Source organism: Tigriopus californicus, chromosome 5 (genome assembly GCF_007210705.1).
Source record: "Tigriopus californicus strain San Diego chromosome 5, Tcal_SD_v2.1, whole genome shotgun sequence".
NCBI lineage: Eukaryota > Metazoa > Arthropoda > Copepoda > Harpacticoida > Harpacticidae > Tigriopus > Tigriopus californicus.
Genome location: NC_081444.1, coordinates 5,499,753 through 5,524,010, shown reverse-complemented (window position 1 = coordinate 5,524,010; position 24,258 = coordinate 5,499,753). Strand labels below are relative to the sequence as shown.

General features: G+C 43.2%; 2 protein-coding genes across 2 annotated transcripts; both read left to right on the top strand.

The window, feature by feature from the left end:
* The first annotated feature begins 3,761 nt into the window (after positions 1-3,761).
* LOC131880285 (headcase protein-like) lies at positions 3,762-13,574 on the top strand. The gene is made up of 7 exons (XM_059226871.1): positions 3,762-4,666; positions 5,190-6,582; positions 6,710-6,903; positions 11,405-11,498; positions 11,602-11,790; positions 11,914-12,096; positions 12,193-13,574. Exons 2-7 carry the CDS (start codon positions 5,929-5,931, stop codon positions 12,439-12,441), a joined length of 1,563 nt encoding a protein of 520 aa, XP_059082854.1. The 5' UTR covers positions 3,762-4,666; positions 5,190-5,928; the 3' UTR covers positions 12,442-13,574.
* A 1,119-nt stretch (positions 13,575-14,693) lies between these two features.
* Positions 14,694-21,943, top strand: LOC131880741 (uncharacterized). Its single transcript, XM_059227434.1, has 10 exons — positions 14,694-14,853; positions 14,912-15,056; positions 16,420-17,036; positions 17,096-17,326; positions 17,654-17,823; positions 17,891-18,147; positions 19,720-20,336; positions 20,413-20,643; positions 20,730-20,902; positions 21,580-21,943. Exons 1-10 carry the CDS (start codon positions 14,782-14,784, stop codon positions 21,833-21,835), a joined length of 2,769 nt encoding a protein of 922 aa, XP_059083417.1. The 5' UTR covers positions 14,694-14,781; the 3' UTR covers positions 21,836-21,943.
* Positions 21,944-24,258: the final 2,315 nt, after the last annotated feature.

Genomic DNA, 24,258 nt, shown 5'->3' with positions numbered 1-24,258 from the left:
TCTCAAAATGACGCTTGCCACTAGAATTCTTTGTTGCCGGGTTAACTTGGGGAGGGGTGTTGAGGGTAGCGCAAGCTCTGATATTTCCCTTCATTTTCGGCCAAAAGGGGGACCATCAAGTAGGTACTAAGGGGGTTGAAATGGGTAGAATCATGTGAATCGTAGGAGGAGGAGGAGGGGAAATTGGAACAAAGAAAAGTGAGAGCGCTATCTGATCTCAATCTCATCCAAGAGGGTTAGATATTCAGAGGGAACCTATGTTCTCTGAAGGGAAACGGGATTTCCAAAGGCACACTATTTCTATTCCAATGTAACCATGTGGCAATCCTACTGAAAGCTTCTAATTATAAAGATATGGATTAATGGGTCTCAGTATCTGTGCAAATATATCCGGGAATTCCTTTGGACAATGAAATGACTGCCCCCGAGGTTTTGCCAATCTCGCTTAAATCTTCCCGGAGGGGACGATCTCGTTATTTTACAGCCATAGGCTGTTTACCATTTACGGGATTGATTTCTTTGTTTCTTTGTTCCATCTTCCCAAGGGGTGGGTGGCTCCCTTGTTCCCTGATCATTGGAAAGGGTCTCGCTTTCTCTATAAATATACATTCACCCACAGGGGTGGGCTACGTATTTGTGTGTCTTGGCGAGCTTAACTGGTGGATCTCGGGCCATGTGCCAAATAGATTTCCAATCTGAAGGGGACCGATTTTTGATGTCGGTTTATGTGTCAGGGAGGTTTTCTCTTTGTCTTTTCGCAACGGACCTTTGACGAGGGACCTTTCGCGAATATTTTAGAGGGAGTTGTAAAATTCAAAATTGATATTCCTCTCGCATTTCCTCATCTGGATCTCTTCAGTGTCCCAAGTTGGCGGACTCGATCAGAATCAGAGCCTTGACGCAAAAAAACGAGGGGGAACCCGAGGAGGTGGCAACATTCAAATATGATGTTGCTACCCAGTTGGACATGATTTGCTCACTCAGCCCTGAGGTCCCGGGGAGTTTCTGAAATGAAGTTTGGGAAGATTCTAGACCTAATGGACCTGGAGGACGCACAGTACGAATTGGTGGGAGCAGCGTTGAATTCGTAAGAAGCAAAAATAGGGGGAACGGGGGAGAGGGAGAAAGAAGCTATTTTTCAACACTTCAAGCTAATCAACGCTGAACCTCGTGACTTTGTAGTTCTTTGGCAATTCAACAAGGGAGCACAAGCAATTCCCAATCTCAACATCATTACTCTTGGCGAGAAGATGAGCACCGTTCCTTCGTTTCATCAGGCTCATCCGTACTCTTGACTGTTGTCCAATGTCCATGCTCGCTTTTGAAAGGGAGAAGAACTCCAATGTTGTTCAAGTTGAACAGGCAGGTTCCATTCAAGCCTCGCCTTGCACTACAGTACACCTTAGTCATGGTCAGGCAGAGCTGAAGTAAAGCTATGGAAGACATCTTACATTCAGATGGACGATTGGGGTACCAACTTTTGATCATGGAACGGTTGAGGTTGGGCTTTTAGAGAAATATGATTATATTGCTCTATCTTGTACATCATGCTTGCTTGCTTCACAGTAGAATAGCAATAGCTTTATTGACTGATGGCGCATACATTTATAAATATTATATTCAATGTCCTGAGATTGATTGTTAACCAAAGTAGTAATAAATACTTTAAAAAACTTTAGAAACAGCCCAAATGAGCTGTCACAGGGAGTAATGGTAATTGGATGTATAAAAAAGCCATTTCGAATAGAACCCCATTGTAAAAATTAGCTTAAGTTTTACGACCAAATGACTAATTTCAATGAAGAGGTATAAATTGATTCCAACAATGACAACCAACTGTTCGTTAGTTGATACGTTCGTAAGACGTTCAAGAAGTTCAATGCTCAAATTGCATCATAATTCATCATTAAAAGTACGTCTAGTATGTAAAATTTTGGCTTTTTGGATCAATATTTAGGAGCCAATTTTAAGAATGTGATTGAAAATGAAGTGCAGACACCATTTGACGAAGACCATGTCTAGAGAAATAGTTGGAAATAACTCAAGATTTGTAGAGATGAGGTTTATTAGATAGCAGAAACAGGCTTAGTAATTTGAGGGAAAATAGTACAATTATAAAGGGCCATACATTCCAGCTCTGCCGACATCTCATTTTGTATTGGGAAAAAGGGTTGGTTGAGAGTGGAGGTGGTGAATTTCTAATTGGGTTAATTGGTAAAGCTTCCGATCTCTCTGTTGCTGCTTAATCGACTTTGAATTTAAAGCATTTCCATGCTGAAGACATTCTGCTAGTTCAAGTGTTTCGAATTACCAATGCACTTGCACCACTGTTTACGGCTTTTAACACCTTGAATAGATGAGCCTTCTGGTCAATCCCAAATGTCAGGCAACAAAAAGTTCATGCAGGCGTCAGATCCAATAAGGCAAACAAAGTCAAAATTTCGGTACAGACTAGAAGGTTGCTTCCACATTTCGATATAAAAAACAAGAGAATTCATAAAGCGTGGATGCTCTTTTTGAAAGTGATAGCAAATGCATTACAAAATACAATGATAACAACGAAGTGAAAAATGTCGAGTACACGGTCCTTCATCTTTGTCATCTTTCAAAGGAAAACAAAAAAATAACCTTCAATAACGTTTACAGAGCTAGAGGAATGATTACTCTTCTTTACCACCATACGGTGAGGGCGCATTGTATTATTTTTCGAAAGAACAATTTTCAATGTTTGAGATGAGCTCAACAATGAAGTGGTATGTACATATTCATGAACAAAGCAGAATTGAAATATCTTCCCAAAAAGCAAACTAAAATTGAAAAATACACAATTGTGCAGTTTTGAACCAAACGGCTGGGCCGCGCCGTACCCTAGTATAACAAGGCTTAATGAAACGATTGCATTAACTTAAGGACAAAAGCCATTCATCCATGAGCAACGTTGTTCTCAACAGGAGGATCTTTGGCGACCATGGAAAAATGTGAAGGGGCCAGATGGAGTACTACTTTTGGCGCGAAAAGTCGCCATGCTTTTTTTTGATCACGCCAGCCATAAGTCGACAGCTAGCTAAATGCATGGTGTAAGAGCGGACATGACGGAGATGATTTTTCCTCCATTTTCCTGTTGAGCCAAACCATGCTGTCGGATATGAGTGGAGGAACGGTGTAGATCTTTCACTTCAATGACTTCTGCTGGAAAACTAACCATTGTTGTAGGCTGTTTCAAGCACAGGTGAATGGACATCAATACAATAGAAAACGAGCAGCTTGGAGACTTTGGGGCATCGTCATGTTTTGATGAAAGAAAGAATACAGGGTTGATTAGCAATGAAAAGTAAATATGGTTTTCGCACATTTTGGCCGTTGAGAGTAGCAAAGTGTGCATCAAAATCTGCCAACCCCCATTTGTGGAGCGGAAATACTTGAGGAACGGCGACCACGAGGAGGGACTTTTTGGAGTGTGGACGAGGTGTATCTTCTGTTGTACGAGAGGGCCATGAAAAAAAATCCGTCAACGTTCTATGGACAAAGTGGGCAAAGCCAACTCCAGACCTAGCCTCCCTCATCCTGGTAAACCACTAGTACATCCTACATACCAGAGAGGTTCTTGTACATGTACGTACTACGACGTACCAATGACGCTCATCGCTCTTCTCTCTCTGAACAAGCCATTCACAGAGTGAAGGGAGGAACAACACGCCGAGAAAGAGAACTCGGAAAACGAGGGGAGAACCCGAGAAAAGAGACTGACGGCGACATTGGCCCTGAAGCTCAACATCCTCGCTCTTGTCCCCAGCTTTTTTTTTCGAAGCAGTATTATACCTTTACCAAGTCTAGGCACGCCTGTCTCGGCTAAAACGTAGGAAATTGGGGAGTGAACGTTGTTGTACGGATGGATGGATGGAGCGCCACTACCGAGTCTGATGAAGGCACGGATCGGGCAAAGAGTACCGAGACCATCATCGTATGGAGGAAAAGGATGACGCCATCACTTGCGGGACTCTCGCAAAGTGTTGTTGCCCGTCTCCCAGCCACTCAGTCGAGACTCAGGGCCGAGTCGGGCCCATGTGGCCGGAGACAAAGCGAGGCCAGCCTCGAATTCCTCATCAAGGGGGAAAACCGGCGTATGAGTACCCACGATACCCACGCTCGATTCCTTAGTACATGTGGTTCCAGGAGAAGAGAAGGGAACACGCATACACGGGCCGTAGAAACTCGTTGAGCTGAGAGAGGAGGAGAGAGGAGGAATAGACAAGGAGGAAGACCGGAGGAGGGGAGAGGAGAGGAGATATGTGCAAAAGGGCGTAACAACAGCACAGCTTGGCAACAGCATTGTTGGCGTCGGACCTCGCCTCATCCCAAAGCGCACCATGGGGCAGACGGAGGACGGTTGTCGGTTGGCGATGGTTGGAGACTTTTTATCTCGCCTCTCACGCACTCCAAGTACGTAGTAGTGTGCTTACCTCTGTCGGCTTTTGCGGGAGAAGGAAGCCCGTACAACTTGGAAGGAGCAAAGGAGGAGGAGGAGAGCTTCTAAAGACTGTTGGAGGAGTGGCACGGAGAAACACCACCGAAACGAGAGCGAGTGTCCATGTTGTTCTCCGTGTTCTCCACACAGATCTGGGAAACGAACAGGCGGACTTTTAGTTTTCTTCCCAAGCCCCGACAGGTAAGACCAGAGAGCAGGACTCTCTTGTAATGTGCCACATTGGCCGATTTAGTACATAAAGAAGCACATGGTGAAATTCAAGGCCAAGAGCATATTCAAGCATATTCTAGCATTTTCAAAACGGATCAGATGTTCGAGACATGTCTTGGGGTTAATGGAATGCGGTTGTCAACTTGATTAAGCCTCAGAGGCACACGTTTTTTCATCCCCTCTGAGAACACTTGAACGTTCAGGCAGTAAAGTAAACAGTTGCCACTATCAAAACGGGTTTGATGGCCCGCATACACATATACATTGCTTGGTCTTGTGATGAGAATGATATATAAAATAAACTTGATCGACAATGACGTGCTTGTCTGCGTTTTGGCGGGCTTACAATTTGGCAGGCTTGCTTGAGCTTGCCTCGCGCGTGTTACGTAATCATTCAGGTTGGAACATGTCTTGCGCAATTCAATTGAGTCACCACCATATTTGTAAAGACCATTACAAACAAACCTGACCTGTTGTTCGATGAAATTTTCAGCCTTCTTCATTGTATCTGCCTCGGCCAGAGTCAAAAGCCTGAGTGCTACAACGTACCTGACTCATCATCATCCCCAAATCCAAATTATCCTTTCCCAACCCCATTACTGGAGCATTTGGAGACCATTCGTGAATGTTACCAATTCGCCACCCAGGATCAAAATCGAACACTTTCGGCCAAAAAAAACCTCTCGGTGTCCTTCACTAGTTTTTTTTCTTCTCTGGACTTCTCATTGTCAGTGTGTGATGTGCTGCGGCTGGCCAAAATGGACCTCTGAAAGACCCTAGTGAGTGTGCAGCGGCGAATATGTTGCCCGTGTGTCTGATTGTCTGTCTAGTGAATGTTGTTACAAAGTGATGCAAATGACTTAAGTGCATGTCAGGGCTGAATGCCTGGTCCATTTGATTTCGTTACGTTGAAATCCACTTGTGGAATTCTCTCCCGTGGCCTTGTGTCTGTGTGTGCTCTTCGTTCAAGGTATTTGGTAGCTTCAACCCCTACCCTGATCCCAACGTTTGATGTCCCTGCACAAGTTTCCAATCAGAGTCCTCCTTAGTACCTGAGTTCATGACCAACGATATCTTCCTTATTCATGTTACTTCGTCTGTCTCTGTCTAAATAAATAGCTTGGTGGGATTGCACACCTTCCACTGCTATCCTGCTACCCTGCTACCCTGCTACCTTGTTACTCCATCATCCGCACCCTTCACATTGACCCTGTTGTGTATTGAACCCCCCCATGTCACCACATCGTCGACACTCTGGGGAGTCCAAGACAAAATTGAACCAAAGCGTCTCCTCCAGTTCAGTCCAATCCTTGGGGTTTAACCGGGAGACAGGTCCATGGCCTTGCGCGGCCCCCAATAATGCATGTCTGTTTATCAATGGTGCCAATCCTGAACACATCGCCATTGCCCAAGACGATCTCTTTGATGCTGTGAAAATCATCTGTTCCTATGACCAATGTATCGCCTCTCCGTACCTCCACAGTGCCTGCTTTGAATCCTTTGAGGAAAGTGTCTTGCAGTTTCTAAAGTCCTGTCCCAGGGCCAAGTCCTGGACTGACAAGCAACTCGCCCAGAATCTCTGGACCAAAAGGGGCTACGACCTCGTGTTCCAAACCTGTGAGTGCCTCTGCGGTCACGGACATATCCGAAAGGATCTCGATTGGGTCCGACCCGCTCCTCCACCCGGCACTGAAATGGACTCGTGCCCTCCCCCGTCCCACATGAGAATGGCTAACGGAATGAGTGATCCTCATGGCAAACGGAAACGGAAGAAAAGCAAGAGCCAATCCAATACCATGTCCACCATTGCCATTGGTCTGCCCATGTTGGGAGGGGCCAACAACAGTGGCTCTGGTCATCATGGCAGTCCAAGCAATGCTCAAATGGTAAGATTTGAAAAGCATCACGATGAAATGGAGATTGCCTTTCAAACCATTGACAGGAACATTAGCTTAGGAATTAGCCTGCGACTGATGTAACAACGTGACAATTGAACAGCATTCCTCTTTGCAGTCCTCAATTCGACGCTCAGATGCTCAAAATGTTCCGCGCAATCGGACCAACTCCATTTCCTCCACCACCTCAGGCAGCAGCTCAATTCTAAGTGGATCACCTGTGGGATTCAGTCCCTCTGGAAGCAGTCCTTCTTCACATGACGGTGCCAGTGTGGTTCCAAAGTCCCGCAATCTTATCCAGGAACGAATGCGGTAAGTGTCCAAACATCTTCGGGAATTTAGATTCAGACTCGAAAATAGCCGAATCAAAAAGAAACGCTGTATATTTAGCCACATCTTCAAAAATACTAGAATAGAATGGTAGTGTAGAAGGGGTTATGCTTGGAGGAAATCTCTTCCAATCTTGTTACCTTCGAAGTTGGATTGATTGAGCTCATCGTCGTCGTCTTTTCATCTCTCATAGCAACACCATCCAACAACAGCTCCACGTCTTCCAACCAGTTGAAAGGCATGATACGGTTCTTGGAAACGGCATTTTTTACCCAACAAAGAGCTTGAAAGCAGGCCTTGTCTTTAAGCGTGCAAAAACCACCTGCAAGTTTGCATGTACCAGTCAAAGAACTAACATGCTGGCGAGAAGGCACCCTATATTGCATATTTTTTTGGCTTTTTAGCGATCGCATTGAAAAGAAACTTGTAATGACTCACAACACCAACGGCAAAAACCATTCAGTATATTGCGAAGAATGGTCATTCTCACATTTGAGTTAGTCATACAATCATCAGACGCAAAACAGAGAAACTAGCTTTGCACGGAATCGGACCTCGCTTGAACTCGCTCCCAACGTTTTGTTAGTGAGTGTTCTTGGCCTTTATCATGGGGTATGACTCTTTCACCTTTTCCTATTCGCTTTTTCCTGCACTGGGGTGCAATTGCATCTGCAGTGTGGATTGCCATGGGCAAGCAGCTACAGAGGCACAGTGTGTACCTCCCCAATGCGATATGGAGTAGGCGTCGGCCATTAGTTAACCAAGAACCAGTCTGTGGTGACGACGTGTAGATGATCCTAGACTGGAGAGAACAGAACTGATCACACAGGGTTTCATTGGTGGCCGATTGAGTGGTCTATTGGAAGAGATGCGTCGTAGCAAGTCAAACGTGGGGGAAGAACAGGCCATTCAAATTGGTTCTCTTCCTCCAGACCACTAAAGTGTATGGATGAGAGAAGAAGAAGAAAACGAAAGACTCTGCTTATCCACGTATAGTGATGTACGTACACACTCACTCCATCACTGAGCCCGACAGTACAGAATTCAGGTCTGAACCACTGGCTGAGTGCAGTTAGCTGAGTCTAGCAAGGTTGGAGCATGTGGGTCTGGTTGGTGTCGTGGTTCTTGGTGCTGTTGTTGGCGTCCGAAGTTGCTGTGTATGCAATTGGAATGCATGGACCTAGCAACAACACCAGCTGCTCATTCATGTGGATTGGACGACAATGAAAAATGATACTCCACGTATTCATAAAAAACATTTTTGGCACACAACTTCATTGGGCTTTCTTGGACTGGCTCTATCGTAGCTTTTTTCCGATTTCATCTCATTGGAAGTCACTTCAGAGAAAAGGCATAAAGTATGATGATTTAGGTGTGTTTGATATGAGATATAGTGTTATAAAAATCAAAGGTTTTGAATGGATCCAGGCATTGAACGTAGGTCTCGAGTTGAAAACCTTTCCAACCAATTTGGCTTGGTTTTGGGGCATAGGAAGGCCTGTCCAATACTATAGTGGTCCAATAACTCTGAACGATCTTCTGGGGAGGGCAAATGCAAGACTTTCAAGGAGAACTTGGGAAGAGGGAGAAAGAGGGGTTTGGGAGGGGGAAATAGGATCTACGAGCATGAAGGGAAAATGCTTTTCCAGACCAGACGTCGAGAATCGATCCCAAACTGTCTCGTTTTCCCCAGCTACGCTTGTGTGCCACCCTTCAATGTGTTGGGAAGAGAGTGTTCCAGGCTCGGGAAATCGCTTCCCGAGCAACCGATGAGTAGTACACTTACACTAATCGGGTTGACATTTAAAAGCGATGGAACACGTCGAACAATCATTTTGGACTGCCTTCAGATGACTCGGAGAAAATGAGCTATAAATAACCACCCTGTCCAGAGGAAAGGCGATGCAGTTTCTCTCGCAGGGCTAGAGGATGCACAAAATGTTCAAATATCAAGGGCGGTGTCGAGCAACTCGAACAAACGTAAGGTGGATCCCTGTTCCAAAGCAGCCCCATTCAAGTGATATTAATCACCACCTTGACCCAGTCTGGAGCCTTGTCATTAGGTTGCACATAGAGACTAACCGGTCCAACAAGTCAGACTGGCGCGCCCTTCGACGAGAGTATAATCGTAGAAAAACGCCCACTGCCCTTTGAAACAGACGGGGAGCGAGGATTTCCCCCTCTTAAGGTCCTCGATTTGACGCCCTGTTCCTGGTTCCTTGGCACGTTTGTGAGTTAGGTTGCCAAAGAAGCTTTTTTTTTAGAGGACCACGAGACATGGCAAGGTTGAGATCCCTTAGAACCACTATTCCAAGTCTCATGTCTGAGCACAAGGAAATCGGGACAAGGTTGTGCGTCTAGACCTGGGGGAAAAGAAAACGATTTGATTAAACAACTCGTATTCCTCGACCAAGCACAAATATTAGCCGAGAATGGTTGTGACTACCTGAAGATGGCCAGGGAAACAACTGCCATTACAATTGTCGGGTATCGTACACTGAAAGAAAGCGATTTCGAAAAGAAAGTTTGGCCATTATTTTGGACCCTGCAGAGGATATTGGAACCATAGTTTGACTAAGTCTGATTCGATTTTCACCAGAGCAATTGCATGTATGACTATCGAGCTAAATGAGCTCAAGTTCGTTTTTGTCAAGTGCGAATCATCTTTCTTCACAAAGTCCAATGGAAGAATCGCTAATTTGGAAAGAGGCTAGTTAAAAAGTGCGAAAATCATTTACTCAAACAGTGTTTCAAGCGAGTTCAGCGAGAAAAAAAAGTTGTAACCTGAAGAAGTGTCCTCTTCATGGTCTTACAACCTCGGATCAGATTCTAGCATATCAAATAGAAATGTTGGTGATCAGTACGACGAATCTTGACGGGAAGTAGAGTAGATCTAATTCGGAGCGTCTGCAAAAATGCATTTTCAGCATTGTAAAGTGTTGCTTGCTATGTCTGGAAAATATCTATGCACTTCTTTTGTTGGAATAGCCTCTTCACCTGATGAAGGCGATCGGAATCGAGGCCTCATGGCAGCCTAAATAGAGACCATGGCGGGATGCGGCAAAAAAAGTGCAACACCAAGCAAGGTATATTGAAGAAGAAGATTTAGGATATCACGTACACCCACCCTATCCATGGCCTTCGTGGACTTGTCGCAAGCATTTTCGTCCTTTTCCCCCTTGAGCAAGTTCCCTTTCCACAAACAAAAACTCAATATGAATACCAAGCTAAAACTACTTGAGCCCAAGAAAGGCTTGAAGACGAGCAGGAAAATTCCGTGGTGGGTTAATCTTCGAGTACACAACTCTCGATACATATTATTCACGTCGAGTCGAATGTGATTACGGCTCACTTCAAAACAAGCTCTCTAGCTAGCTCTTTTCGTTCGGTTACGTCATAGATCTAGCAGTACTTGTTCCGCAAAGCGAGATCTGGCGGCTGGATTGGACTTGCTGACCTTGAATGAAGGGCAAGGTTGCTGCCGTACTTCCTCAGGCTTTTACGCAAGCCTCAGTCTTTCTTTCTTTTCCCCTTCTTACTTGGCTGTGAGTGAGGCTGCGAGGACTGACTCACCACGAAAGGCTAGCCAATGAAGCGTCAGCCAAAGTTGATCGAGGATGTCACATAAAAGTGAAAGCAGAACACCGAACGAAGGATTCCCGACTTGAAAGCTTCAATGGAAATGTTGCCACTCTAGCGAAATCAGTCGAAGTCGTTTGCACATTCATGACATGGTATGCAACTGTTCAAAGTGAGTAGGTTTGATTGCCAGATAAGGCATGCAGTGCACATCTCGTGTTGTCATGCGTGTGGGTGTTGGCCAAAGGCAACTAGAAATCCGAGAGAGAAACACGAGCCTTGAGGGCACACCCGGATGGAGCTGAGAATGAATACTACAACCATTCAATCCAGCCACCCACTCACTCACTCGCTTGAGTGGCTGAAAGGCCATGTTTTGAAGGCGGCAGCTGTGTTTGAGAATTGTTTGAGCTTGGAAGGGCTGTGACGTCTAGCAGAAGGGTCTGGTGCCACTCTGCTGAAGGCTTTCTTTGGTTCTTGTGGACATTAGAGGTATTAATGAAACTACCAAGGCAGCAGCTTGCGCTCATCAAGCCTTGGCTTCTCTTAAAAGTGTCCATAAACTGAATGGGACACCGTCTGGTGCGGATGTCTTCATCATATCTTTTTTGGTGGCACGTGTTACCACTTCAAAAAAACAACAACAACACGGGGAGCTAGAGAAAAATGGCTAGCGATCATTATGAAATATATAATTGGGTGGGGGAATATTGTGTGGAACGGAATGGAAAACTTTTTTTTTCCTCGGCTTCCGTCCCTAATGATGATATTAAGACATTCTCTTGAATCGTTTTCAGAGAAAGCTGTGCAATTCATGGAGCTCCTGCTCATAATCTTGCATAAAAAATACATGGAATAGGGGTATGAAGTTTATGCCTCATTTCGATTTTCCTCTTCCTTTCAGCCATGATTCGGGTGGAAGTATATTCTTGAGGAGACAGGATTATAGCTCATTCAACGTTCTTCCCAAGCACAAGATTAACTCGTATCATATTAAGGTAAGAGCTCAATCCAATTGACGGGGAAGTTTGCTTTCAAACTTTTTCAAAATAGATTGACTTTCTCCGAATCTTCTTATCTCTTTGTCTCTCTCGTTTTCAGATGGAAGATGAATGCAGTATTGGCAACGACGAGACTCGGATCTTTATCTTGTCCTCCTACGCTAGCAATAAAATGAACCGCGTTCCCTGTGTGGTGTGTGCGTCAGTTTTGCACATATTTGATCGATATCCGCTCCTAGATGGGACCTTCTTTCTCTCACCCAGGCAACATAATAAAAGCTGCATTAAGGTACATCAATTCAACTAGAAAATGGCCTCAAAAAGTTACGGCAATCGAGCATGCAAACCCGTCGTAAACTGGTTGAGGGCACAAAATCAATGACTTTCGTTGACACCCTTGAATTATTCCCAGGTTAAGCACGAAGGCAAGACGAATTATCTGACTGCCGTGTGTATGGGCTGTTTGGAGGGTTGGACTGCCAATGTTTGCTGTCGAATTTGTATGAAGCCGTGGACCGGATCGCATTTGATTTTGGGTACAATGTACTCCTACGACATTTTCGCTGCCAATCCTTGTTGCGCCGAGAAACTCAAGGTAACGAACGCATCTTTTTATCTTCAAAGGCAGTTCCCTCGACATATTTTGGAGTCGATGAATACATGCCAAACTCATCTGTTTCTTACCTTTCAGTGCAACAACTGCCATGAGATGGTGATCCATCCAGACCAGCGCTTTAACTTCTTCTCTGACTACTCTCAAGTGGTCTCCTGTCCAAATTGCGGTGTCCAAGACACCCATTTCTGCAAGTCCTTGGCCATGTACGTGAAACAGGGGGACCCACAGAAACTGGCCCGCTTGCAGTCTATGCAAATGCGGCAGTATCAACAAGCCATGGCTGCCATCTCGGGACTACGAGTTCAAAGGGTTAATTCGGCGTGATCCTCTCGTGGTCTTGGATACCTTGAGCATTTGTTTTAAATTCGGCCACGTCGCACGGATGCAACCCCCTCGCAAATCTTGGCAATACGAACAAACACAATGGACCCTTCTCGTTAAACGCAGCCTTTCTCCATTAATGAGAAAATCTAGTTTTCTTTAGATTGAATTTAAGTGCCTCATAAAACTGCCTTGCTTTTTGAACTGCCCCTCCTCGAAGTTTTTATGCAAGGGCGTAACATGCACGAAACTCACTCAACCTCACATTTGACTTCATCTGTAGAGTTGCCATTTTGTCATTCGTCAAGCCATAAGCCAAGAAGATGCTCTCTTCTGAGTTGAGCACTGAAATTGTATGATTAAATGATTAATCTACAGGCTTTGTCTCTGTATATCCCATATGAGATCAAGAAGAGCTCATTTTGGCTTCCGATGCTAATGAAGATGGGCGGTAGGGACCAAAGTTACCGATTCCTACGTCCTCGACCTTTTTTCCACTGGCAATCCTGGGATTGAGCTGCACGCTCTTTTTAAATGTACAAGGTGTTTTTGTATCGTAGAGCATTTACCAACTGTTTCTTTCCTTCCTTGATGTACATTCATGATGTTCAAGTAGTCATTCTGAATGATCTGAAACAGATCTTTCACCATATCAATCAAGTTGTCCATATGCATATGCCACGCATTCCTTGGCAGACTCACGTTAGACGCAAAAGTAACAAACTAATCAAGAGCGACCATTCATATTCATTCAACCTGGTGAAAAAGACGTCCCCTAAACAATGTTGTTGAGTTTTTTCCTTTAATGTTGCTACCAATCCATCCTTCTGTTTTGACCGTAGTTACCAAGATTCATGAATTTTACCCTTGTGAATATTTGAAACATAGAAGTCTGACTCGTTTGTAAAATTTCCAAACCCAACTCATACTGGTTCTATAGATTCTCGGCATAAATCTCACCCCATCAACACGAATCGTGTCCCACAAAAATGATCTGCATAATACCAAGTTTGGAACAATCCATCATTTCAACTAAAATAGTATCTTCCCAACAGGCTGACAATATCAATGTTGAACAACTTTTGTATGAGTGATTGAAACTGTTGAGTATGAAATAAAATTCGAATCTGAACGCATCAAGTGAAGATTTATTCGATGGACTCGAGAGTATCTTCAATCATGGCCAAGATCGGAAACGAAATTATAGCTCCCCCAAATAGCCAATTGATATAAAACAAAACGTCCGGAAGACATCAAGGGTTTTAGGCTAGATATGGGATTTTTTGGCAAATCTATTGAAAATATCTCTTGATTTTTACTTTTCCAAGTCATTTCCCTTTTTTCTTACTTGACTGTTTGTATATGCTTGACCATGTATCTAGTGTTACGTAATTCAAACAAATGACACCACAAGAATTGCAATAGGTATATTATTAATGCTAAACTGCACAACGGGAGAGAGGGTTGTAATTCGAAAATTTCGAGAGAACATTTCAATTTCAATTTCCTTTTCCAAAACTTCAAATCTAACAAGTAAATAACTTGAATTGCTGGGAATTCCATTCTTTAATGAACATTCTTTTTATTACGTTGCTCGAGGGTGCTGCAAACACGTTTGGGGACTGTAACAAATTGAATTTCCCACGGCAGCAGCCGAAACCATTTTAGTTCATATCCATGGGCATTTTAAACACTTTTAAGCCTTCCAATGATTTCGGTATTAGTGTGTATAATTTGGCATTTGACGCACATTCCCCCATTGGACATCTGCCTGTGATGTACTCAATGTTATGAGGTTTATCTATGTTGCGTCTCTTTTCTCTTTCCGTGTTCTCGGCATCTTTTAACATTAATTTTTATTCCACATCATGTTTCTATAAACGTCTACCAACCATTATCCGGTCTCTACGTTGCTGTTATAGTTGCGGCCCATTCACTTCAGGTTCATCAAAGCTCAAACACGTTACTACCAAATTAGAAAAATAATGTACATATACAGTATGTACCCAGTCTTCACGATTTCATTGTGAACCATATAAATTCAATGAATTTCAATAGAAGCCTTACATCATCAACTCATCAAAGAAAACCTTTTAACAGCTACATACATTGAAGTTAGATCGTGCGCGTTGATCGATGAAACACGTTCTCAATGTACCTCAAAGCGGGCCCCACGCAGGTACTTTGCCCCGACACAAAAACGCGCATTACAGCAGGGCGAAAGGACTCAAGCCCCATTTTAAGAATTTGTGTGCACACCTTCGGACTGTTATTCTAAACAAAGTAGTGGAATCGTCAAACGTGTGGGCAGTACCACTCTCATCTCTTGTTAGATTTTCCAAAATGGAGGCAACTCAAATTAAAGCCCCTGGGGATATTCTGACCCTTCAGAGGGACGCGAAATTGCTTAAAATGGTACTGTGACCTTACCAAAATTGAGGTGATTATCTCTTAATAAGCTTTGACGTTTTAGTTGTTCTCCGTGGGCATTGCTGTCCTACCAGGGTTTGGGGCTGGCATGGCCGTGGCTATTACGGCCCCAGCCCTAACTCATTTCAAGGACCCTTCAACAAGTCCTTTGGACCCCCCAATGACAGAAGAACAAGGCTCGTGGTTCGGTGAGATTGTCAATAAAATTTACATGTGCCTTTTATTCTTCGCTTGACCCAGACTCAAAGTACACCTCGTGAATCGAGTCTTTATTAAACCACTGAAGTAATTGGCATTGCAAGTGCATACTTGCTATTAGATTGCCAGGTAACCTTAATTTCAATTAACTCAATTTCAATGCTTTGTAGATTGCACTTGTTTATTTTTGTTGAGATTTTAATAACAAGCTAATTTTGATGGATCCATCAGATATGGTCAGGAATGAGTGTTATGATGCATCGTTGGCCAAGAAATTGGAATCCTCTTTTAACTTTTAATAGGTATTGTCCAACAATGAAAAGTAAAACCAATGAAATTCAATTTGATGTTATTGAAGTACGATTTGATAGTCAAGATATTTGACTTTAGTGACGAGGGCTGGAAAAAAAATGATGAACGAGACAAAAATGATTAATCTGAATTTTTCGCCTTTTCTGTGAAACAATTGCAAAAAGTGATAAGATACTCGGAACAAAGTTGAAAGGCTAAAAAATATTAACAATTTTAATCTTAATGTATAGAAAGTCCAATGGGCTCAATGTTACAATAATCCTGTTGAAAGTCAATGATTGTAGGTTGTCTGACTTCACAATTTAGTACCAAGAAGAGGGTTGCAAACAAAGACGATTTTTTAAATTCTGACACATATGCCAGTAAATTTGGTTGTATAAGTAAACTCAATCGAGCTCGACAATCTAAAACCAATCCAACATAAACTGATGATGATGACTGGTAATTGAAATTGCACTTCCATGAGTATCATGTTCAAGCTCTTCACCATTTAGCGAGAGGATACGAGGATTATCGAGAAGAAATTGACAAAAAGGTAGCAAAATCAGTCATAGCAAGGTGAAAAAAACAGTACCTAGAAATTGTCAAAGAAAGAAGAAAAAGGTATTTTTTTGTAAAGTTTGCTGTAAACACGCTCTTTGGTGTCAATTTTTTGTTTATTAAGTCAGTTTTGGATTTGCTGTGAAGTGACCATTTTCTAATCTCATCAAAAGGGTTGCTCATATTTGTAATCATGTTTCTAGCTTTTTTCTGTTGTTTCAAGGTTTTTTTTTTATTACAAGTGAGCATGAAAATGACAAATAATAAGAAAAACGACGTTTTAAGGTTATTTGTCCAAAATTTGGCCGAAAAAGGTAATCACATTGGTTTTAGGGTTTTAACTTCTTTTCTTAGGTCTAATCATTAGACTCTTTTTTTTTCTCTCACAGTACAATTTGATAATGATTGATTTCAATGCATTAGCTAACTGAGTGTGGGTACTCTTTAGTTTTCCCCCACATCGGCAGGACGACTTAACCAAAATCTAATTTCATTTTCAAGTAAGCTTGGTTCTTGTCTTCATTGTGATTGGAAGCTTGACAAGTGGATATCTCTCTGAGCGAATCGGTCGCAAGTACACCCTCATTCTGGCAGTTCTCACCTTGATCCTGGGTTGGGTCACCTTATACATTGCCGCAACTTTGCCACTTGTGGTCATCAGCCGGTGTATTAGTGGGTCAGGCTTCGGAATAGCAATGCCATCCGCCTACATGCTTCTGAGTGAAGTGTCATTACTCCGATTGCGTGGTGCATTGGGCGTCTGCAACATTCTCATAGGGAACGTGGCCTTTCTTCTGTCCCTAATCTTGGCAGCACTTCTGCCTTTCAACTGGATTGTCCCCCTATCGGCAATTCCTTGTTTCATATTTTTGCTCTTGGTATACTTTCTGCCGGAAAGCCCCTTGTGGTTGGTGAAACAGAATCGGGTCAAGGAGGCTGAAACCATCCTGACTTGGCTCAGAGGTGAAGACTATCCGATTTTGCAAGAGGTGGAGGAACTGGTTCACGAAGTCACCCAAGAGGCGGATGATATCACTTGGCAAGAGAAGCTCCAGTTCTTGAGAACTAAGCAAGTCATCAAGCCCATGTTAATCATGTTTGCCATGTTCACTATGGAGGTTGGTTAGTATTGAACAGATATTAGAATGGCTTTCAATTAATCATGTCATTTTCACAGGCATCCTGCGGAGCGGATTTGATCACGTTCTACTCTTTGGACATCATTGATAAGGCTAAACTTACACTTGATGCCTACCTTTTATCGACCTTGATCAAGGCCGGATTTTTAGTGGGCAACATCATATCAACGCCTTTCATGTCCAAAGTGGGACGACGACCTCAATTTATTCTTTCGACTGTCCTTGTGGCTTTATGCACTTACACCATTGCTGTGTGCATGTATGTGGATGTAAGCATCAGTGAGGTTGTTGTGCTTTGAAAATCTAGGTTGCGCTAAATCCATCAAAAATGGGCTTTTTTTGTTCTACACGAATTCGCAGATGAGTTTTCTACAGCAATGCTGACTGAGTCTATCCAAAAAATACTTTCTGCATTCTGCAAGAAAATAAAAACATCTATTATAGGCTCTGCAATGGTCAACAAACAACAATTTACACTAAAAAGGGATGATTTCCACATCTTCACACTTAACTTTTCCAAAAAAGAGAACCAGTTTTCCATAAAATTGCTTTCCATAAAACACCATAATTACAAAACCATCATCTTAAAATTTCAGGGTACCGAATCGACCTACTATACGGTAGTCCAAATCCTTGCTCCCGTGGCATCCATTCTATCCACTGTATGTTACTCTTTTGGACTAGGACCCGTCTTATTTGCTCTCGTTGGAGAAGTCTATCCTTCCCGTGTTAAAGGCTTTTGTTGCTCATTAACACTGTCCTTCAGGTAAAAACAATGCAGTCACATTGCACTCAGCACGCATTCGTCAAAGACCTGTATGTTCAATTTTCAGATATCTGATGGTGGGTGTCAACATGAAGTTCTTTCCCACCATGTACATCCTTATTGGCTTACAAGGAGTGTTCCTCTTCTGCGGAACCATGAGTGTCCTCAATGTTGTCTTTGGGTTCTTCTTTATGCCTGAAACGCAAGGCTTGTCCTTGACAGAATTGTCCAAACTCTTTGGAGAGCCGTTGGCACCAAAGATTAAAGAGGGAAAGGTAGATGATGCCTTCATCAAGGCTAGCCAACAAACCATCTCGACTATATGCTAAATATAATGCGATGGAAACAATTCAGTAGCTTAAAATAAATACTTGAAATTCGATATCCAAATGCTGAGTGGGTTATTTCTTATGAAATGTGAAACACAAAGCATATCTGTTTCCATGAAGTAGTCTATTGAGTCGGGAATATTGCGATAGAGTGGCGCCTAAAGGTTTCCCAGCCTTGAGCGCCAAACAAAGAAGAATCCAAGAGGGCGTGATTGGCCCCGAAGGCCAGGAAAGAGAGGGAAGCCCCTAGTAACAAACGAGAAAGCTTGCTCAAAAGGCTGAACTTCCATCAGACAGCATAGCATCTTTGCAGTACATTCAAGCCAGTTCAGAATGGAATGAGAAGTGAAAGGAAGCGACATACCCCACACTCATTTTTTCAGTTGCTAAGATCAGATCGTATCAACACTTTAAGTGGTCTTTGTGGCATTTTTCAACGTCTTAGATCATCCTTAAGGTAAGTTTGTCAATGCGTGTGTGGATGTTCCTTGGGGAGAATTAATTACATATACAGCAAATGCTCCTGTCCGCATCACGGAGACGAGCAATCCTGTTTGAACTAGATTGAAAAAGTAATGCTAGTACGAATATGATCCCAAACTTTCGTTCGTCAGAGCGTTTTTGAAGAGTGGAGTAATCAGATACTTTGAATATCTGGAGATTCATTTACCAATGTTGTTGAAGACTGCTTGCATCTGCCCTGTACAAAGATTATGCACTTTGTTGAGTTTGACAAGAATTCTTAATCGAACGTGAGCATGTTGGGTGATGTCTCCTGGAAATTAGCTTGTCTAATTCCCGACCGTTACTCATTGGTGAAAACGTCAGACAAAATAGTGTTGGACACATGATGTGACTTCAATTTTGTAACCAATCAGCCCAAGTATATAAGTCTGGACGTGTCCATTGTCTTTACCTTTGTTTCCAGAGGTCCTTCGGCCAAGACACAGCTCTTCCGTTCGATCAAGGCGTCCCATCTTGAGTTTGCTCATCATCTTCAACTCAATTCATCATGTCTGCATCACCACTCCGACAAAATGACATCTTACTCCTTCAAAAAGACGCCCAGATGACCAAGATGGTAAGTTGATTGACAATGAAAAAGTAGCGGTCAAGGTATTCCAATCCATTTTTCTCACCTTAGATGTACTCGGCCTTTATTGCCATCTTACCTGGCTTTGGCTCGGGCATGTCTATGGCCATCACTGGTCCAGCATTGGCACACTATAAACATCCAGAGTGGACACCACTTGAATATCCAATGTCTGAGGATGAGGGTTCTTGGTTTGGTATGCTCTTATTCTTTAGGACACATCTTTTACAATACATTAGGAGAATGTCAGTAACCCTCGAAGCACTTTTGAAAGAGAGTTTAATCATTCCAAAAAGTACATCTAGTGGGAAAACCCAAACGAATATTCCTCTTCTAATTCATAATCCCACTTTCTTAATTGGAATATATCGCATTGTTCAATTTTCTTCTCTTTTCCTGAGGAATTGTTTTCCAAGCATAGTAAATCGGATTGAATAGCACATCCAGAATATTGATTGAGTGTCTTTTTTTCAGTGAGTATTGCCCTGATCTTCACCATGACTGGCACACTGAGCAGTGGCATCTTAGCCGATCGCTTTGGCCGAAAGAGGACCCTGATCCTAAGCACGTCGATCATATTGCTGGGATGGGTCCTACTCTACTTGTCCGAGGACTTCTACTTACTATTGGTCAGCCGATGCATTGGAGGGTTGGGCTGCGGGATCACGATGCCATCAGGATATATGCTCTTGAGCGAGATTGCCTTGCTTCGATTGCGAGGCGTTTTGGGAGTGTGCAACACCCTGATTGGAAACGTGGCATTCCTCACCTCCTTGGTTTTGGCGGCTCTTTGCCCATTTTCCTGGCTCATCCCACTGTCTTCCATCCCTTGCCTTGCCTTTCTTTGCCTAGTGTGGTTCATGCCCGAGAGTCCCTTGTGGTACGTCAAAAGGGGACGGGTTGAAGAGGCTGAAACCACTTTGGGACTACTTCGAGGGGACAACTATCCAATCCTGGCGGAGATGAAGGATCTTCTCTTTGTGGCCTCTCAACAAACGGGCTCGGTTTCGTGTGGGCAAAAGATCCAATATTTGACCTCCAGACAAGTCATTCGTCCTTTGTCAATCATGTGCACACTCTTCACTTTCCAGGTGGGTTTGATCAGAAGTAGATACCTGTGAGTGCTACCATTTCTCTGATCCTGACCGCTAAACGTCTTCTTTTCAGGCCTTGTGTGGAGCTGATTTGATCACTTATTACTCATTGGACATCATTCATAAGGCTCAATTGGCTATCAACCCGTATTTACTTTCGTGCTTGGTCCAAGGTGGTTTCACTTTGGGCTACATGGTTTCCACCCCATTCCTCTCCAAAATTGGCCGTCGGAAGCAATTCATTTTCTCTAGTCTGTTGACCTCGTTCTCAATGACCAGCCTGGGCTTGTGCATTTTTGTGGATGTAAGTCTGGTCACGCGCTTATCTAGCAAATATCGTACAGTAGGTCTACATAGCTTCTCTACTACGCCCACTTACTCATGTTCCAGACTTCGAACTCTCCGTATTTTGCCACGGTGGTTCAAGTGATCGCTCCGTGTTCTGCCATTTGCAGTGGGCTGTTCTATTCGTTGGGTTTGGGCCCAGTATTGTTTGCATTGTTGGGGGAGATCTTTCCGGTGCGGGTGAAGGGCATGTGCTGCTCCTTGACCCTGTCCTTCAGGTAAGCGCTAGGATACATGATGTTGGAACATTCTGCTACAGAAACGCGACAGCGACCCTGCCTTCTAATTTCAGATATTTCATGGTCTTCTTGAACATGAAATTCTTTCCCACGCTCTATGCTATGTGCGGGCTTAGCATTGTGTTTCTTCTGTGCGGCTCAGCCTGCTTGATGGCAGTGGTAGTGGCCTTCTTCTTTATGCCAGAGACAAAGGGTCTGACCCTGGCTGAGCTAGCTTCTCTCTTCGGAGAACCCATTCAGGAAAAGGTCGAAACCTCGATAACTGAGAAGCCTTCGGGCTTGGCTCCAGCATAGGCTGTCCACTCTTGAAGAAAGCCTTCGGCGGACCACTGGCCCCGTTGGCCTCCGGCTTGTTCATGTGTGATAAACAATTCCAGACCAAGTACCTGATTGATCCCTCCAAAGCAACCCGCATGGGGCTTTATCATCAACTCATTGTCAAAAAAAACACCAAAATCTCCATTCTGTTGTGGTCATTTGCTTACCTTTCAGCCGGATCTCGTCATCGGCATGAGCCCATTAGCCCTTGCCCTATGTGTTAGGAATGAATTCAACATAACCACAAATCGACGCCCCTGGCCCCTTGTCAATTTACACACATGCAAAAGTGTTCCTCCTCCTCCATATTAATTAAGTATTTCTCTTCTTCTTGGCAGATACTGTGCCGCCTTCATTTCCTTGAAAACCTTCCCCACCATATTTGCCCATCTAGGCCTCCAAGGCGTGTTCTGGATTTGCAGCCTGGTCACCCTAATGGCGTGCGTCTTTGCCCAGTTTTTCATGCCCGAAACCCGCGGTCTTACCCTCACCGAAATCGGTAATCTCTTCAACGACCCGACCTTATTGGGCGTTCAATTTGAAAAAGAGGACGAGGCAGAACCCACGAAAGAGGACAAAGGCGTCGAAGTGTGAGAAACACTTTTCAAGTGGGCGACTTCCATGAAGTCCTCGAAATTATGAATTGTCAGCATTAGCATAAATTGATCTGAAATAAACGAACACAACCCATAGATATGAAAACACTGATGCACTCCGCTTCGGTTAGGTTACGCGTCGTTGTTAAACGGTTTCCTCCTTTGCACATGTCTCTCGCTCGCTTTTGCTTCCTTCCACCTTCACTCAAAAACCATTAGACAACCTCACACCAATCGCCATAGTTCTGTTTGTGTTTTTCTCACGTTTTAGACAACGATCACCTGTCCACGAAAAGACACGAATGCAACACTCATAATTATTTATACCAAATCATTCAAAGGTGCGTCTCCCATAAGACCTACTGGTTTCTACCGAATCTCTTCCCAAAAACTACCTACTAAAAAGCAAAGTACGTACAAAAAGGGCTAATCACTACGGTGTTTTCTGGTCATGAACAGGCCATCCCAAGAAACAATAGTCGAACGGATCGGAAGGTGGGAAAAATCGGCGTGCTTTTCAACCATAGGAGAGTCAGTCGCCTACTTCCCATCTGGGAGAATCTCACTCGGCTGAACCGACTTGGCTAATGGCATCAATTTCATCTCGAAAATTGCGGAAGTTTTTCTCCTCCGTCCTTTCGACCAATCGGGAAATGCACACTCGAGCAGCACTTCTTCAATCGCGACTCGAGTTGTCGTAGTGAAGGGTCAGTCTTAGCAATGTGACGTGATAAAACCATCGGCATCATGTGTGGTTTATTCCAATTATTGCTTATCTGGGTGCTGTACACGGGATGTGTGCAATGTGATAGCTACTTGAGTGTCAGAGATGGAATCTACTCCCAATTTACCGTGGCCATTCGAGGGGGGGTCCCGGCTAAACATTGCCCACAGTACTTGGACAATATTGAGGTATGAGGAATGACCAAGAGGTACTTGCATTGTGGCAATAATCAGTTGATTGGGGGAATATTGACTTTTTAGAAACTTTTTGAGGTGTTGTCTGACAAGCTTTACAATCTTACGAATGAGCAAGGTTGGATCGAGTCCGTTCAAGTCATCTTGCCAAGGGATTGGGATATCACTTTATGTCAGCCGGGTCGTAGTATTGAATCCTCATCCATTCCGGCTGTGGTCAACGCCGATCTCGATATTGGTAAGATTCTATTTGGGTCAAATTTTATGAGCCCAAGAGAAAGTCAAATGTAGACTGGACCTCAATTGAAAGTAAGGAGAATCGAATTAATGTATACTTTCAAGATATTTTTAATGGAGTGATTCAAAAGATCACTCGAAGTTCAATTACAAAAATTTGATTTGTAATCATAATAATTAACGTAATTGCTACATCATTTCGCATGTCTGTCCGTAACATCGTTCAATCTCTCTAAGCATTGACAAAGTGTATCAGATTTTACTGCATTCATGGATGAACTTTAGACTGTCCAATTTCAAGGTACTTTTCATTTTCAAGAGGATCCCCCATTTGTATCAATCGAAAACTTTTGTACTATCCGATTTCTGAATGCCAATAGAATTTAAAGATTCTAGCGTTTGGCTAGTCTCCACACCCACGTCTCCAAACGTGCGTTCGACTTCATTTGAAATGTCTTTGGGCCTCCAGAGACTGATGAGCAGAAGCTGCATCCTGAGGCCTGTTTTTTTTTAAAAATTTTTCCCTCAGAGTTAGGCGCTTGGACGTTGACCAGTACTCAAATACACTCGGTAAAGTGGTGAGGGAATGCTCATTCTCGGTAATGTCTAAGCCTTAACTCAGAGGTACGAGCGTTTGAAGAACTCGCCTCTGCTCCAATATAAATTTTCAATAAAGAGAGTGGGTCCGAAAAAATTGTTAATTCAAGGCATATTCTTTCAACGAGTAATGATGACTTTTAGTTTGTGCACCATCAATAACCTTTATGTATTATTACATCAATTCGCATTGAAGTGAGGACATCTGAAAACTGAAGGTGATCCAATTCTTTCACAACACTCTGCGATATCAATTAGGTAAAGAGCAGAATCTAAAGCAGAAGTAGGTTACAAAACAATATTAATCGACTTGAAAAATCAAATCAGAGCAAACCGCTTAAGATTCACAGAATGGTTTTCGTTTGCCATCATTGAAAGCCAAAACGAGCATTGAAAAGAAAATGTGGAAAGATAGAGAGAAAACTGTCAAAGCAATGACAAATGAGAACACGTTCATGCATTGGTGGAGTAAAAAATACTGTAAATATTTAAGGCATATTGATTGAAAATAAACGTTCATGGTTTCAATTTATAAAATCAAGGGCTTTGTTTGATAATTCAGAAACCACTACGATGTGAGTAATTATTTTACTTGGTCAGAACTAGATATTTTTTTATTTTTTCCTTTTTCGTTGATCCATCTTGACCATAATCCTTCACTCGGACTTG

What these genes read in the sequence shown, in the direction of transcription:
- LOC131880285 (XM_059226871.1), top strand. Translation starts at nt 5,929, where the DNA reads ATGTCACCACATCGTCGACACTCTGGGGAGTCCAAGACAAAATTGAAC. An exon ending in CTTATCCAGGAACGAATGCG is followed by an intron (nt 6,904 to 11,404) that starts GTAAGTGTCCAA and finishes TCTTCCTTTCAG; the next exon opens with CCATGATTCGGGTGGAAGTA. An exon ending in GTTGCGCCGAGAAACTCAAG is followed by an intron (nt 12,097 to 12,192) that starts GTAACGAACGCA and finishes CTTACCTTTCAG; the next exon opens with TGCAACAACTGCCATGAGAT.
- LOC131880741 (XM_059227434.1), top strand. Translation starts at nt 14,782, where the DNA reads ATGGAGGCAACTCAAATTAAAGCCCCTGGGGATATTCTGACCCTTCAG. An exon ending in ACGCGAAATTGCTTAAAATG is followed by an intron (nt 14,854 to 14,911) that starts GTACTGTGACCT and finishes TTGACGTTTTAG; the next exon opens with TTGTTCTCCGTGGGCATTGC. An exon ending in ACAAACCATCTCGACTATAT is followed by an intron (nt 18,148 to 19,719) that starts GCTAAATATAAT and finishes TCTTTTTTTCAG; the next exon opens with TGAGTATTGCCCTGATCTTC.